The 13,298-nt window shown below is 45.6% G+C and overlaps 1 protein-coding gene across 3 annotated transcripts in view; it reads left to right on the top strand.

Moving 5' to 3' along the window:
- The window catches only part of SLC25A15 (solute carrier family 25 member 15), a 45,819-nt gene that overhangs the window by 26,914 nt on the left and 5,607 nt on the right, over nucleotides 1-13,298 (top strand). The window contains exons 1-4 of one of the 3 annotated variants that reach the window (XM_023536676.1): nucleotides 70-251; nucleotides 2,517-2,643; nucleotides 7,674-7,932; nucleotides 11,824-11,961. In XM_023536676.1, the coding sequence (XP_023392444.1) occupies nucleotides 2,589-2,643; nucleotides 7,674-7,932; nucleotides 11,824-11,961 (452 nt within the window). In that variant the 5' untranslated portion in view covers nucleotides 70-251; nucleotides 2,517-2,588. Of the gene's footprint in view, nucleotides 1-69; nucleotides 252-2,511; nucleotides 2,644-4,813; nucleotides 4,944-7,673; nucleotides 7,933-11,823; nucleotides 11,962-13,298 lie in introns of those variants that run through there. The other 2 variants (XM_023536677.1, XM_011370358.2) reach the window with 2 other exon arrangements.

Raw genomic sequence — 13,298 nt, 5'->3', positions numbered from 1 at the left:
CCGGGGACCCGCAGGCGCCGCGCGCTGCTCGGGGTTCGCGGGGAGCCTCGGGCGGCGCGGCCTCCTCCTCGCGCCGATCACTGGCTGGGAAATGCCCTCCCTTGCCCTCGTCCCGTCGTCTGGCCTCCGGGCTCCGCGCCGTCTGTGTCGGAGCGCTGGGGAGGGCGGAGGCGCTGGTGAATGGAGGTCTCTTGCAGATTTCTGGGCAGTTAGCGTTCAGAGCCGGGAAAAGAAAGCTGGAACTCGTCTCCGTAAGGTGCCCCTGGTGCGGACGGGGATCCCAAGGCCCCGGGGTAGGAGCGCCCGCCTGCTGCTCAGCGGCAAGGCTGGTTTGCGTCCCAGCGCCCTTGCGCCCCGACTCTGGTGACTGCTGGCGGGAGGCTTCCTACCGCGCCAGCTTAGCCTGAAGCTAGATCTTCCCGTAGCAGCGTGTTACCTGGTGGAGAATACGGCCTCATCAGTTCTCCTACAACAGAAATTAAGTTCCCCAAGGAACAATTAAGATGTTTGGCCACCGCTGTTGTCTCCTGAAGTCGGACCCTGGTGTCCTTTTAAAGAGGGTTTTAGAGACGCTGAAATGATTCAGTTTTATATTCAGGTGGCACCGAATCGGTTTTAACTCGCGTTGATCGGTCTTGCTTCCCCTAAGCAATGTCTCCTTCAAGCCAAAGCTATGCAAATTTTGAATCAATTGCCCTCCTTTTCTTGAGTTAATTTTTTAGTTCCCATCACTGTTTACTATCCTAATAATTCTACAAGTAGTTATTGGTAGGATATGATGTGTTTAAGTTGGCTTACCTGAAGCATTTCGACTCACAGTGATGACCCAGTACGATCCGCTGTGCCTTTCTAAGAAAATGTCCACACCAAAAGGAATGAACGCACCGAGAGGCCACACTGGATGTGCCCAGTTTGACTCCTCCATGGTGCACGTCCACAGCTTATCTTCCTCTGGCCTCAAATTTACCTCTGGAAAGGAAGAAATTAGGACCTTGGTATACTTCTCCAGATACAAATGGCCACCACCTTAACCTTAGTAATTGGGGCTGCCTCTCTAGGCATGTCAGTAACTTTATATCTTTGTCTTGTGCTTCAAACTTAGTTGCTTTAAATACTGTGCTTTTGTGGTTGCGAGTTTTAAATTTTTTTTGTAAAGAAAGGAAGATTCTTGTTGTTTGGTCATTGGCAACATGTTTCAAGTGGGTAAAAAACTTCTTAGTGGCTAAAATTATTTTCTACTGACATTTAGGATGACCTTGGTGTTCATCAGCGAACCAGCTGGCTTACCCCCTCCTCTGAGAGGTGGCTTGTCTGGGATCACACAGATCTTCAGTGTAATGAGGAATAAACACTCTTCCTTATTGTTCAGAGATAAGTCACTTACATAGTTTGCAAAACACACAAAATTGGTTGCTGAATTAGTTATTTTAATCTTCTGTGTTAATGAGCTACCTTTCCTTTTTCTAGTCAATATTTATTAAGTCCATGCATCAGCAATAGTTGATTTTTGTTTAAAGGTAGAGGAGTAGGTTTTTTCAAATTTTCTAGGCTCCAGCCTAAACCTATTGAGTGAAGATTTCCAGGAGGCCTAGTTATTTGAGTATTTAACAGGTGCCTCAGATGATTCTTATCAAGAAAATTTGGGACACAGTGGATGAGGTGTTGCTTCTCAAAGTGTGGTCAGTGCTTGGGCTTTCCCAGCAAGTCAAGACTGGCAGCATTTCTGGTCCCACTTGAGGCCTGTCAATCATAATCTGCATTTCAACAAGGTCTCCAGGTTATTCCTGGGGTTGAGAAGCTTGGAGGAAACTGATGACCAGAACTGATGTTTGGTGTTGTGCTTTGTAGTTTGTGCTTCTATGAACTCGTGGTGCATGGTCACAGTTCACCATCACCTCTCTCCTACGTGGCTGTTTACGATTGTCTTTGTATTATAATGATTATAGTCTTATTATTCACCTTGTATAGATGGGGACCCCCAGCTTTAGGGACCCAGGGGGCCACCTTGCTGGTGGCAGAGCAGGCATTTAGACCCTGCAGTTTGTCATTCAGCATTTGGCAGAGTTCCTGTTTCTTCCCAGACCAGCTGTTCTGGGACCTTCTTGTGGGCACCCAGCACAGGCTGCTGTCTGAATTTAGAAGTGAGCCTCATGGACTGATGGTCCAACCCTGTCCTCTGAAAAATGAGTTTGATGTGGTTTGGGATGTCCGTGGCTGGCTCACTTATTTGGCATTTGTTTCTAAGGGTTTCAGAAAGGTTGATTGAAGTGCCCCCTGTAACATTGATACTCAAGGAAGGTTTTCGATCTGTGAGCTTTTTGTGGGAAGGTGACGGGCAGAGAGACAGGAAGGCCAATCACTAACTGCATTGACACCTTGAGCCTCCTCCCTTTGGAGCAACGTAGTAGAGCCGATTTCCCAGCTGCCAGGAGTTCTGGTCCAGTAACCAGGCAGCAGGCCTAGAGACAGGGAGGCTGCGGAGGCCCGGCTGATGGTGAACTCTTGTCTCCACCTAGGGATATGAGGTGAACTCATCTTAAGTTCCAGGGAATTGCCTTCCACGGAGCCCAGCAGAGGAGTGAGTGACCATGACGTCCAATCCTGCCATCCAAGCTGCCATTGACCTCACAGCAGGGGCCGCAGGTAATCCCAGAGAAAACCATCCTCTCCTCGTATACCTCCTACAAGTGAGATCGAGGGACGGCATGGCGAAGATACTGCCTTTGTCACCCAAGAAGGCATATACTTTAACTTGGAACGAATCCATTTAACGGAAGTGTAATATTGGGTTGCGAGCACAGCAGAAGGTAGAGTAGTTCATAGTAAAACTGTATGAGTCAGGGCGCAGGGTGGGAAGGTCCCCAGTTTTCAGCTGGAAAACATCGCAGCTGAGAGCTGAAGTCCCTTGTCACAAGGTTGGGATATGCAGGTGACTTGGGATTCCACTCCAAGCTTGGTGGTCTTTAGAGCCCCAAGGTACAAAAATAACACCATGCCATCTCTCCAGGGAATCCCAGTGACTGTCTACTATTGCCAGGGTAAGAAAGGAAGACACGTTTTAGAAATGTCTGATAAATGAGACTGCCGTTCACTTTGTCTTAAAGCCCCGAAGGGAACCGCGAGGCCCTAGTGTTTGCTCGGGAATGGGGGCTGGGCCTAGGGCTGGGCCCCAGTGCAGACTGTGGCCCCACAGGGCACAGGTAAGTACTCCTGGGCAGTGCTTGCCCGCACACAGGCCACTCTTTAGAAAGATCACGTTTCCTCAGCCTCACACAAGAATGGAATGGGAAGCGCGTGGCTGGTAACTTGTCCTCCAGATTCCTGTGTCATGTGAGGGCTGGAGGCGCTCTCGAATGCTCAGACTTTCCAGATGAAAACCCATGTTATTCCTTGCCTCCTGCACTGATTCTTATAATGAGTTGTAGCTCCCTGGAGTGGAGAGGCTAGAGGTATGGGTTGCCCAACGTCCTCTTATCCAGTGGGACTTCAAAGGTCAACAGATCAAGTGCAGTCAGCTGGCCACCGCCTCTTATCCTGTCATTACCTTCATTGTAAAAAATTGTGGTTCAGAGAACAAAGTATTTTCCTGTGAACCAAAGGTCAGCCAAGGTAGGCTACTGAGGAAGGCTAGAGATACCACTTTGCAGACACTGATAAGAAATGCAGGGCGAGGGCACGGTTCTCAGGTTAGTCCACAAGGAGTGCTCCAGCCGCGGAGAAGGGGAAACTAGGGGTGCCTGCCTTTGGGTCAGCCCCTCACCCTGCTGTGAATTTGAGCCACAGCCTCCCAGGCCCTTACCCCCACCCGGCCCTTCCATGCCATGTTTCAACATTGACACAGAAACAGTGGAACCATTTGGTCTCTACAATGGGAGGATATTTAATCAGAATGAGAGATTCTCAGTTTTGGGAATTAAATGTCCAAAGATGTCAGATCTGTTGTGTTAGAATTGAAAAACTTATCTCTTCCTAGGAAGGCATTTGTGTAGACAGGCATTTGGGTGCCACATTTATAATCTAAAATAAATTTTAAAGCTATAAATTACAACAGTATCGTTGGGAGTCTGGTATGTAAGATAAAGCATTTTCTAGTGACTGCCTTTTTACACTAGTATGAATGTGTGTGGGGCTCTTACACATGCTGGTTACTGGGTAGGTATTCCTGCGCCAGTAAAACGGGGACCCCACTCCCTGAGATAGTGCTGCCCTGGGTTGTCCTACTTATAAGGACAATAGGCTTCTTTGCAGGGGCCCTGTATTCTCAGCCTGGTGAGGGACTCATGGGCGCTGGGCAGAGGATGTTGCTGTTAGTGACCTAAGAACTCCCTCTACATGGAAGGCAAACGGGAGGCAGCCATCCCACTTTGGAGGGGTCTCAGTCTTCTAATGAGGGAGGTAAAGGGCTTGAAGAGACCACTGGCTCTGATGCTCATTGTCTGTGTAGGAAAGAGGCCCAGAGAGGCACGATGGATTTGTTCAGGCTCACACGCTGAAACAGTGTAAAGTCAGGGCTAGTACTTTGGTTGCTTGTCTAGTTCTGTTCTGTCTTTGTTTTAATGAGATGTAATGGGCCAGCAGCACTCCGTGGGGTTGGTGTGGAGCTTTTGCTGCCCCAGCTCTCTGTGTGGGGCAACTGTTGGGCGTTGGGATTTTTCGGCCAGCCCTTCCCCGGAGTGGAGGACCCCTAGTGTTTTGTGGACACAGCCCACCTGTGGAAATGATTAGTATATAAGAGCAGAGCCACTCGAGGTCCGAGGTGATGTGGGTTTAGCACACATGTGTTTTTTTCTGTGTGTCTCCTTTTTCTTTTAAGCAAACCTCCACACCAACCAGATTTTCAATCCAGCTCATCTAATGTCTGCAGCAGCCATAGGAGAGATTCCAGGAGAGGATTGAGAGCCCCAGGCAGCTGGAATGGGGAAGGATGTGAAGAAGATAGTTAGGTAATTGGATAATTATTGAAATGAGATAATATGGATCTCAAAAGTTAAATCGCAGTAAAGGGAAACCTGTTAAATGACTAAGATTTAGTAGTTTAAGAACTGTAAAATAATGCACTCCTACTTTGGCTGTTCCGTTGGAGTATGCCTTGTTTAATTAGTATGGTTGGGGAATGTGGCATTTTAGATCATGCAAGTTTATCCTCTCAAATGCTAAAGGTAAAAACTAACCAAAAGCCTTTTCTGATTGGCGTCTTTTGAAAATGATACACCTCTCTGTGTGGTTAAACTGAACATTTACTGACCTCCAGAGCGGGGTTGGGGGTTCTCGCCTCTTTGTGGGTGTACCAAGTCATTCTGGTTGAAGATCTGCTTCTCGATTTTCACCTCTGCCCTCCCTACAAGCCGTCCTTCACCCCAACACTGTTCCTGCCCCATAGATTTCCTCACCACCCTGTCATTTGCTAACTCAAGTGCGTCAAGGACTAAAAATCTACAACACCGACCTTGGTAAAGTGTAGCCTGCAACATGATCTGGGGGCCTCTTTTGTGGAATAAAATACAGGGCCAATTTTAACACCCACGAGGAAATGCAGAGACGGTTTCCATGCATTTAAGGAGAATGAGATGATAGAGGTCTGAGCTCTAAGCACGTGGAGAAACATTTAATTCCTGTAAATGATTCATAGTTTAATTGACTTGATGGGTAGCTGAGGACCTGCCGGGTCCCAGTGGTTAGTGCTGGTGTTCAGAATAGTTGTCACCCACTTAGGACCATGGTGAGTACCCCAACAGTATCATGTGTGTGTGGTGAGTTACCTGGGGATCTAGTTTACGACTGGATGAAAGGAGAGAAAATTCATTAGCCTCCTCCCTTCTCCTTGTTAGAGGTGTAACTACTACAGATACGCAACAAATACATATTGCAGTAACCTGTGATGTCTGAACTGCTCAGGGCGATTGGGTTAAAATATGGAAAACTTCCAGTTTAAATATTAATGCTCTGAAGTAAACTTTTTTTTTTCCAATTTCTCTGCATCTAGGTTATCTAAATTATGTACCCACTTTAAAAATTCTGACATTCACCTTTTCATTTAGAATAATTATTTTGATATAATTAGGCTCCTATTCTGACCCATCAGTACTTAGGAGAGAATAACTATAGTAACATTTTATTAAATTATATTTCACTAGTTGAGAATTGGGGATAATTTGGCAAGACAAAGCAGAAATGTGTCATTACTCTCATAAAAGAAACTAACAGTAGTGATAGGCTCAAGGAGAGCATACTTGTGATTGCTTAAAGGAGATGAAAAAGTTTTCCGACTCTTTGGAAATGTCTATTTAGTTGCCAATAATTAATTAGGAGTTATTCTTAACAGCCTATCCCCCATCTCTACTTTCTACAACTTAGTTGGAGTAACTGTATAATGTTGAAGTTATGAAATTGCATTTCTTAAATATTTTTTAAATTTATTGGGGTGACGTTGGTTAATAACATATGTTTCAGGTGTACAATTCTATAGTACATCATCTGTGCATTGCATTGTGTGCTCAGCACCCATGTCTACTATATATTTGATCCCCTTTACCCTATTCTTCCTCCCCTCACTCCCTTCCCCTCTGGTAACCACCATACTGTTGTCTGTGTCTGTGAGTTTGTTTCTTAAATATTTTAGGTAAGCGTTCTCTTCAGTTTCGATGAAGCTTTAATAACCTCATCCAGTGGTTATGTTTCCTGATTCAAGCAGGGGACATCTGAGATAGGGTGGCCTTGCAGGCCCAAAGGACAGTAGAAACATTGGCCAGTTCCCAAAATGCCAACACAATCCAAGGTCTGGGGATTTTATAGGGTACTTTTAGGTCTGTCTTTTCCTTACTTCAGGATTTTTCTTGAAGTAATCCAATACAATTTATATTTGCTGTATTTAATGCTCTTACAGTATAAAAGCAAATAAATGTATGATTTTTGCTAAGCGAAGGTAGGTTTCAGTCCATTCCCCATCTGAACACAGATCATTTATTGGTAGAATCCAAATAAGAAGTTTTTCTATAGGTCAAATATTTAACTCTTCAGGGATTAACTAGCCACTCTGTTTTCTTTATCTGTTACCTATTCCTTTATTTTTCTGATACTCATCAGCACCTAGGCATTAGGCAAAGAAGAGCGATTAACTCTTCGCATACTTTCCCTCCCCTTCCCTTCATGTGGCCATGCGTGCGTGTGCGCGCGCGTGCGCACACACACACACACACACACACACACACACAGCAACTGTAACTGCTATTTATTAACCTCATGTAGTGTGGCAGCCATTATGCTAAGCCTTCTCTTCCATTGTTATCTAATCCTCACTAACCCATGAGGAATTGAGGCTGGAAAGTTACATCACTTGTGGAGGATCTCACAGCAGAGGCAGGCTTCAAGTCCAGGTCCCTCTGATCCCATTGCCAGTGCTGCTAAACACACGCCATACCTTCGCATCCAGTGGCTTTGTTGAGCACACGTCTGTCCTCCGACCGTGTGAACTCCTTCAGGGCTGGAACTGGGTGCTAGGCTCATAAGTTGTTTATTGGACTGGGCTAGAAGATCTGGGGGAGAAGGAGGTCCAAATGAGTTGAAGCAGGAGTCAGCACCCAGGTAGGCTGCCTGTCTCTCATTTCCATGGGTAATGGGGACTGCACTGTAAAACAGCCATAGACTTGTGCTGGAGACTTCTGTCTTGGTTGCAGCGGGCACAGCATGTGTCCTGACCGGGCAGCCCTTCGACACCATGAAAGTGAAGATGCAGACGTTCCCCAGCCTGTACAGGGGCTTCACCGACTGCTGTCTGAAGACCTACTCCCAGGTGGGCTTCCGCGGTTTCTACAAGGGGACCAGCCCAGCGCTTATCGCCAACATTGCCGAGAACTCTGTCCTCTTCATGTGCTACGGCTTCTGCCAACAGGTGGTGCGGAAAGTGGTGGGACTGGACAAGCAGGCAAAGCTGAGGTGAGTTGAGGACATTTTTTTATTTTGTTGAAAAATAGCAGCGACACTGTGGTATGGTCAAGATGTTTGTGATACTCTATGGGGAAGAATGTTCCCTTTTTAAAAATACTTTCTGATTATGACTACATTGTCATTGTATTGAAATATACACATTCACATTACATGAAAGGAGAATTGGCTCCCCCACTGACCCGCCGTGGAGGAGGAGGCACCCTTACCCTTGACATTCTTCAGTTCGGATACCAGTGGTGGTGCTGCTTCTCTCCTGAGCAGAACTACTGGACAGAAACCATAGTGCAGCTTGTGGCCCAAGTTTTAGGGTCTTCTCCAATAGCAAAATGCAGAGCTTTGGAAGAGGTTGCCTGAACCTAATGAGTTTGCGTAGAAGCTTGGAATTTTAGGAGGGGTCAGAAACATCTGGAAAAATACAGGCGAACCCACTGTTTATTTGGCCAAGTCTGCCCCAAACATCAGTCTTTGGCTTAGCATTCTTGGGTATTTATATATACAGAGACTTTAAAGAATTCAGAACCCACTGAGATGTTTAGCTGTATCTTCTTTGAACATTGACTTATTTAAAACTATCATATCAGCTTTGTGGTTGCAAAGGGCAATCTTATTGGTCATTTTGGTAGGAATTTGAAATCCTATTGCAACTACAGGTTCTATTTGACTGAATTAGCTTTTGTACAGAAATGTTCTCTGGAGGTGCCTAAAGGTCTAAAGATGTGCTCTTTTATAGGCAAGAATTCCTATCTTGATGGATGGAACCTGTTTTTTAAAGACTTGGGACTAGACGAGCTCACCCAGGGGTCAGGAAAAAGAGAGGAAATAAAGAAATAAGCATAAGACAAACCAGGAGAGGGGTTTCTCATGACAGACTGGCAGGCGCAACCTCTTGTAACTAGCTCTCCTCAGTCGAGAGAGAGCCTATACTGAGGGGACCTGGAGTGCGGGTCTCCGGTGTCTTTAGAGAGGGACCCATTGGGAAGAAGACAGGAAACCGAGCAACCATGTGACATTCTGGAGGACTCCTGCAGTAAAGAAACCATTCTGTTTCCCTCGGCCCAACCCAGCACTTTCTTCTTTTTTGAATTCAGCATGGCCGCCTTTTTCTTTCTATAGAACAGTGTTTGCTTATCACCTGTCAGGAAAATGCCACCTTCAAGTTTATGACATATATGTTATGTTTTTCAGCCCTCACCATGGTCCTGTGAGAGGAGCAAAGCAATTATCTGTTTTACAAACGAGGAAATGAAGTTCAGATACTGACACACTCAAAGTCACTAGTTGGTGACTGAGAGAGCCAGGACTCCAGTCTGTGTCTTCTGAGCCCCTATCCAGCATTCTTCTCATGAACATAGTTGGGGTTCTCGAATATTGTGTAGAGGTCACATCTAGAGAATAGATTAATAAGCAGAGGTAGTGAAAAGAAATAACTGCTTGAGAACCTGTCATGAATTTTTGCAGTAATATTGCAAATATTTGTCTGTTTTTGGTTTGAACAGTGTCCCAAGTGTTCTGTTTGACCTTTAGGTCAAAGAACAGTGTTCTGCTTTGACCTTTAGGGGTCTTACAAGGCAGGAATGTTCAGGTACATGTTTGTTGAATGAGTGACAAACAGTCGACTCTTACAAAATCCCATCCTACGCCTGTTGCCATTGCAGTTCCAACTCTAAACACTTGTACTTTAAGCTGGGCTCCATGGACCTCATTTAGTGCACTGGTAGAGGAAGCTAAAGTCCACTGCATATCTGATCTGGCCTTGCTGTTACACTGTAATGGCATGCTTGGTGTTTGTTCAGGCGTCCAAGATATTACTGCATTTTATACTGAATGGTCGGCCGCATTTATTGATACCACCTTTGCTCCAGCAAACTTGGCAAACTGGCTAATGACCCTAATTGACTGTTGCCTGTCAGTAGGTTGACAGTCCCTAAAGGAGTCCAAGTATGGATCTGCAAGCTGGCTGAGAGCAGAAACCATTTTAAGCTAAGTAGGAGAGGAGTGGGAAGGAACGGAGTGAGCAGCAAGCAGTTTCCACACACTGGAGGGCCGAGTGCCAGCACGGTTGTTTATCTGGCTCTCCTATGGAAATGGTCTGGCGTCTAATTCTCTAAAATTAAAAGAAAGTCCATACTGCGAGCAGTGTCTTCCTCCTGAGAAAGCCTGCTCCAATCCAGCGTCTGAGCCCTGGCTCCTGCCATGCATCTGTCCGCGGCACTGAGGCCAGACCTCCAGCGGGTAGGATGTTGGGGAGAGATTGGAGGTGGCCCTCGATTTTACACTAACGTTTGACATTGTTAATGTAACTATTAGTTTATGATAACTTTAGGACAACTGAATGTGGTAGGTCTGTTAAGCTTTTGCTTACAATTGGAGAGAAATTGCAAGGGGCTGTCTCTACCTGGGGCAGTCAGCTGAGGGAATTACTAGGGTTTTAGAAATCTGTGAGTAGTGCTGATTATCCAGTGACCACAGGATGCTGGCCTTAACAGGTGTCAGGAGCCAGTTGTCCTGTTGTGAGAAGCTCAGTCCTTCCTGCCCAACGAAGGAGTGGTTTCAACCCCCATGCCACCTGTGCTCCCATGATAAAACACTGTCTTGGGTTTGTAAAGGGTCTTCCTTTCTGACCCCCGTGAATGCTCAGGGAAGTCTTCCTGGCAATTCGTTTCTTAGACTTCCCCCACATTCTTGATCTCATATTGGACTCCAGTTTCACAGCCCTGCTTGTGACTGTGGCTGGTGGTACTGAGAGGATATGAGATGAAGGAACTACTATTTTTGTATTTATGTGTGTTCATTTCTCCATTTATATTTCCAGCTTAGTCATTTTACGAACACTATTGAGCTTTTTGCCTCGCACTGGCTTTGCCCTCTCCTGTGACACCACCACACTCTCTTCACACTCTCTGTGTTGCTGCTGCCAGGAGGTCACCAGCTGAACTGGGAAATCTTTTTGGAACAAGCAACTTTTTGGTTAAGAATTTATCCTGAATTTTCATCTGTGGTAGTTACATTACACATCTGCTTGCTCCAGGTTGGATTTGGAGCATGTAGGGATGGCTTCAGAACCTAGCTTTATTTAAAACTTAGTGACAAATACACTGAAGTGTTAATAGCGCATGTTTTGGGGTGGTGGGACTATGGGGTATTTTTTTTTCTTCATCTCCTTGTTTTTGTTCTGTATGTCACTGTGTGTTTTAGTTCTGGCAACTATAACAAAATACCATTGGCTGCCCAGCTTAAACAACAGTTTGTTCCTCATAGTTCTGGAGGCTGGAATGTCCAAGATTAGGGGCTAACTGATTCGGGATGTGGCGAGGGCCTTCTTCTTGGTTTGCGGTGGGACACCTTGCTGTGTTTTTCATGGCAGAGAATGCAAGCTAGCTCTCTGGTTGCTTCTTATAAGGGCACTAATCCCACCATAAGGACCCCACCCACATTCCTTCATCTAAACCTATTTTCCTCCCAGAGACCGCCTCCTTCAAATACCATCACATTGGGGCTCAGGCCTCAACACAGGAATGTGGGGATGGGAGACACAAACATTTAATCCATAGCATTGTGACCAATAACAAAAGCATGGATTTTGCAGTCAGGAGTCCTGGGTTTGAATCTTTGCATTGCTACTTAGTAGCTGTGTGACTTTGGGCACATTATGCACTATCTCTAAGTGTCCTTTTCCTCATATGAAAACTGGGTGTTGCTGTCTGTCTCACAGGGTTGCGGAATCTGTAGATGAAACAACGTGTGCAAGGTCCTGGTGGTTGCTCAGGACACATTTCTCCTTTCCTCCTCGTTCTCTACCACCCGAGTGTTTCAGATGGTCAGTGCTGAGTGAGTGAATAACGGGATGGTAAATGGTTTCCTGTGCTTGTTTCCTTTCAGTGATCTGCAGAATGCAGCCGCTGGTTCCTTCGCCTCTGCATTTGCTGCCCTGGTGCTATGCCCCACTGAGCTTGTGAAGTGCCGGCTGCAGACTATGTACGAAATGGAGACGTCAGGAAAGATAGCCAAAAGCCAGAAGTAAGCACCCCGGGCACAAACAGTGGGTCTCTGTTTCCTCAGTGTATTAAGTATTTTGTAATATTACACTAAAGGGGCGGATTGAAAAACAGACTTATCTACTCCAAAGTATGGTGTTTCTAGAATACTTTCCCTTAGCAGTCAGAGGATAATTTTCTGAACAGACCATCTGTGATGGTTGGACTGACTGTCCCACTCGACAAATATTTAATACCCTAGAAGCAGAGAATCTAGGAGTTACAGCCCTTTGGGCCTGTTGGGTGTATGAGGCCTGATCCCCGACTGTGTTGGGAGGCACATAGCAGGCAGTGTGGATACTGAGAGCTGCGCCTTCACAAGCGCTTGTTTGGATTCGGAGATGGACATTTGATGCCCATTCCCAGGCTTCAAGTGGGTATTTGGGCCGATCAGCCTAGATCCTACTGGTAACTTCCTTCACCTCCTCCCGAATCCTTCATGTTCACCTACAAAGGGCCCAAGTTCTGAAAACTTATCCAAACCCTTGTAAGCATAGCTCTCTTCAGTGATCAAATCACTATCCAACTCAGTCTTAAAAACAGAATCTAGTATGATTTATTTGAATCAAAATGTAATTGATTATCCTTGTTAATCTCAAACTTATTTATCTTAACATCTGGCTGACACAAGTTCTGGTGGCGAGTATTGCTGTAGTTAACTCAAAGTCTGCAGATCTGGGGAAAAACCAGTAGATGACCATTTTCTGAGTTACCAGTCTCCTCCCAGTGAGGATGGGGTTATAACAGAGCCCTGTTTCCTGCAGCCTTGAGATTCATTATAACCAGTTTGTATCTCTTCATAGCTAGAGGTCCAAAAGTGTCTTTAAAACTTCTTATTGAAATATGTACACACAGAAACCCTAAGTGCATGGTTCTGTAAGTAGTCACAAAATGAACATGCCCTTGTAACCAGCATCCATGTTAGGAAATAGAATAATAAGACAGCACCCACAAAATTTGCACTCATTTCCTTTGGAAGTAGTTTAATGTTTTTTTAAAAAAGTAATTGTTAGATACAAAGGACTTAGGCAAATGGATACTACATAGAAGTAAATATTGGTGGCTGTATTTTAGGTACAGCAGTGGCCACAGAAGAGTACATGGTGGTTCGAGGTTAAGACTTAGATTGGAAGGTGGGCTAATTGTGTTCAGCTGGATTACTGTGTCACCTTGGCATCACAGAATGAGAGCTGGTGTGTTGCCAGGAGGACCTGGCTAATGGGTAATGCTTGAGAAGCCCTCTGGAGTCCTCAGAGGGAGATAATCATTAGAAACATGAGGCTTTTACCACCTCTGGGCTTAATCCTGCTTTGGTCCAAG

Source organism: Pteropus vampyrus, unplaced genomic scaffold, assembly GCF_000151845.1.
Source record: "Pteropus vampyrus isolate Shadow unplaced genomic scaffold, Pvam_2.0 Scaffold167, whole genome shotgun sequence".
Lineage (NCBI taxonomy): Eukaryota > Metazoa > Chordata > Mammalia > Chiroptera > Pteropodidae > Pteropus > Pteropus vampyrus.
Note: the sequence above shows the minus strand (reverse complement) of the source record. Positions and strands in the feature narration are given on the sequence as shown.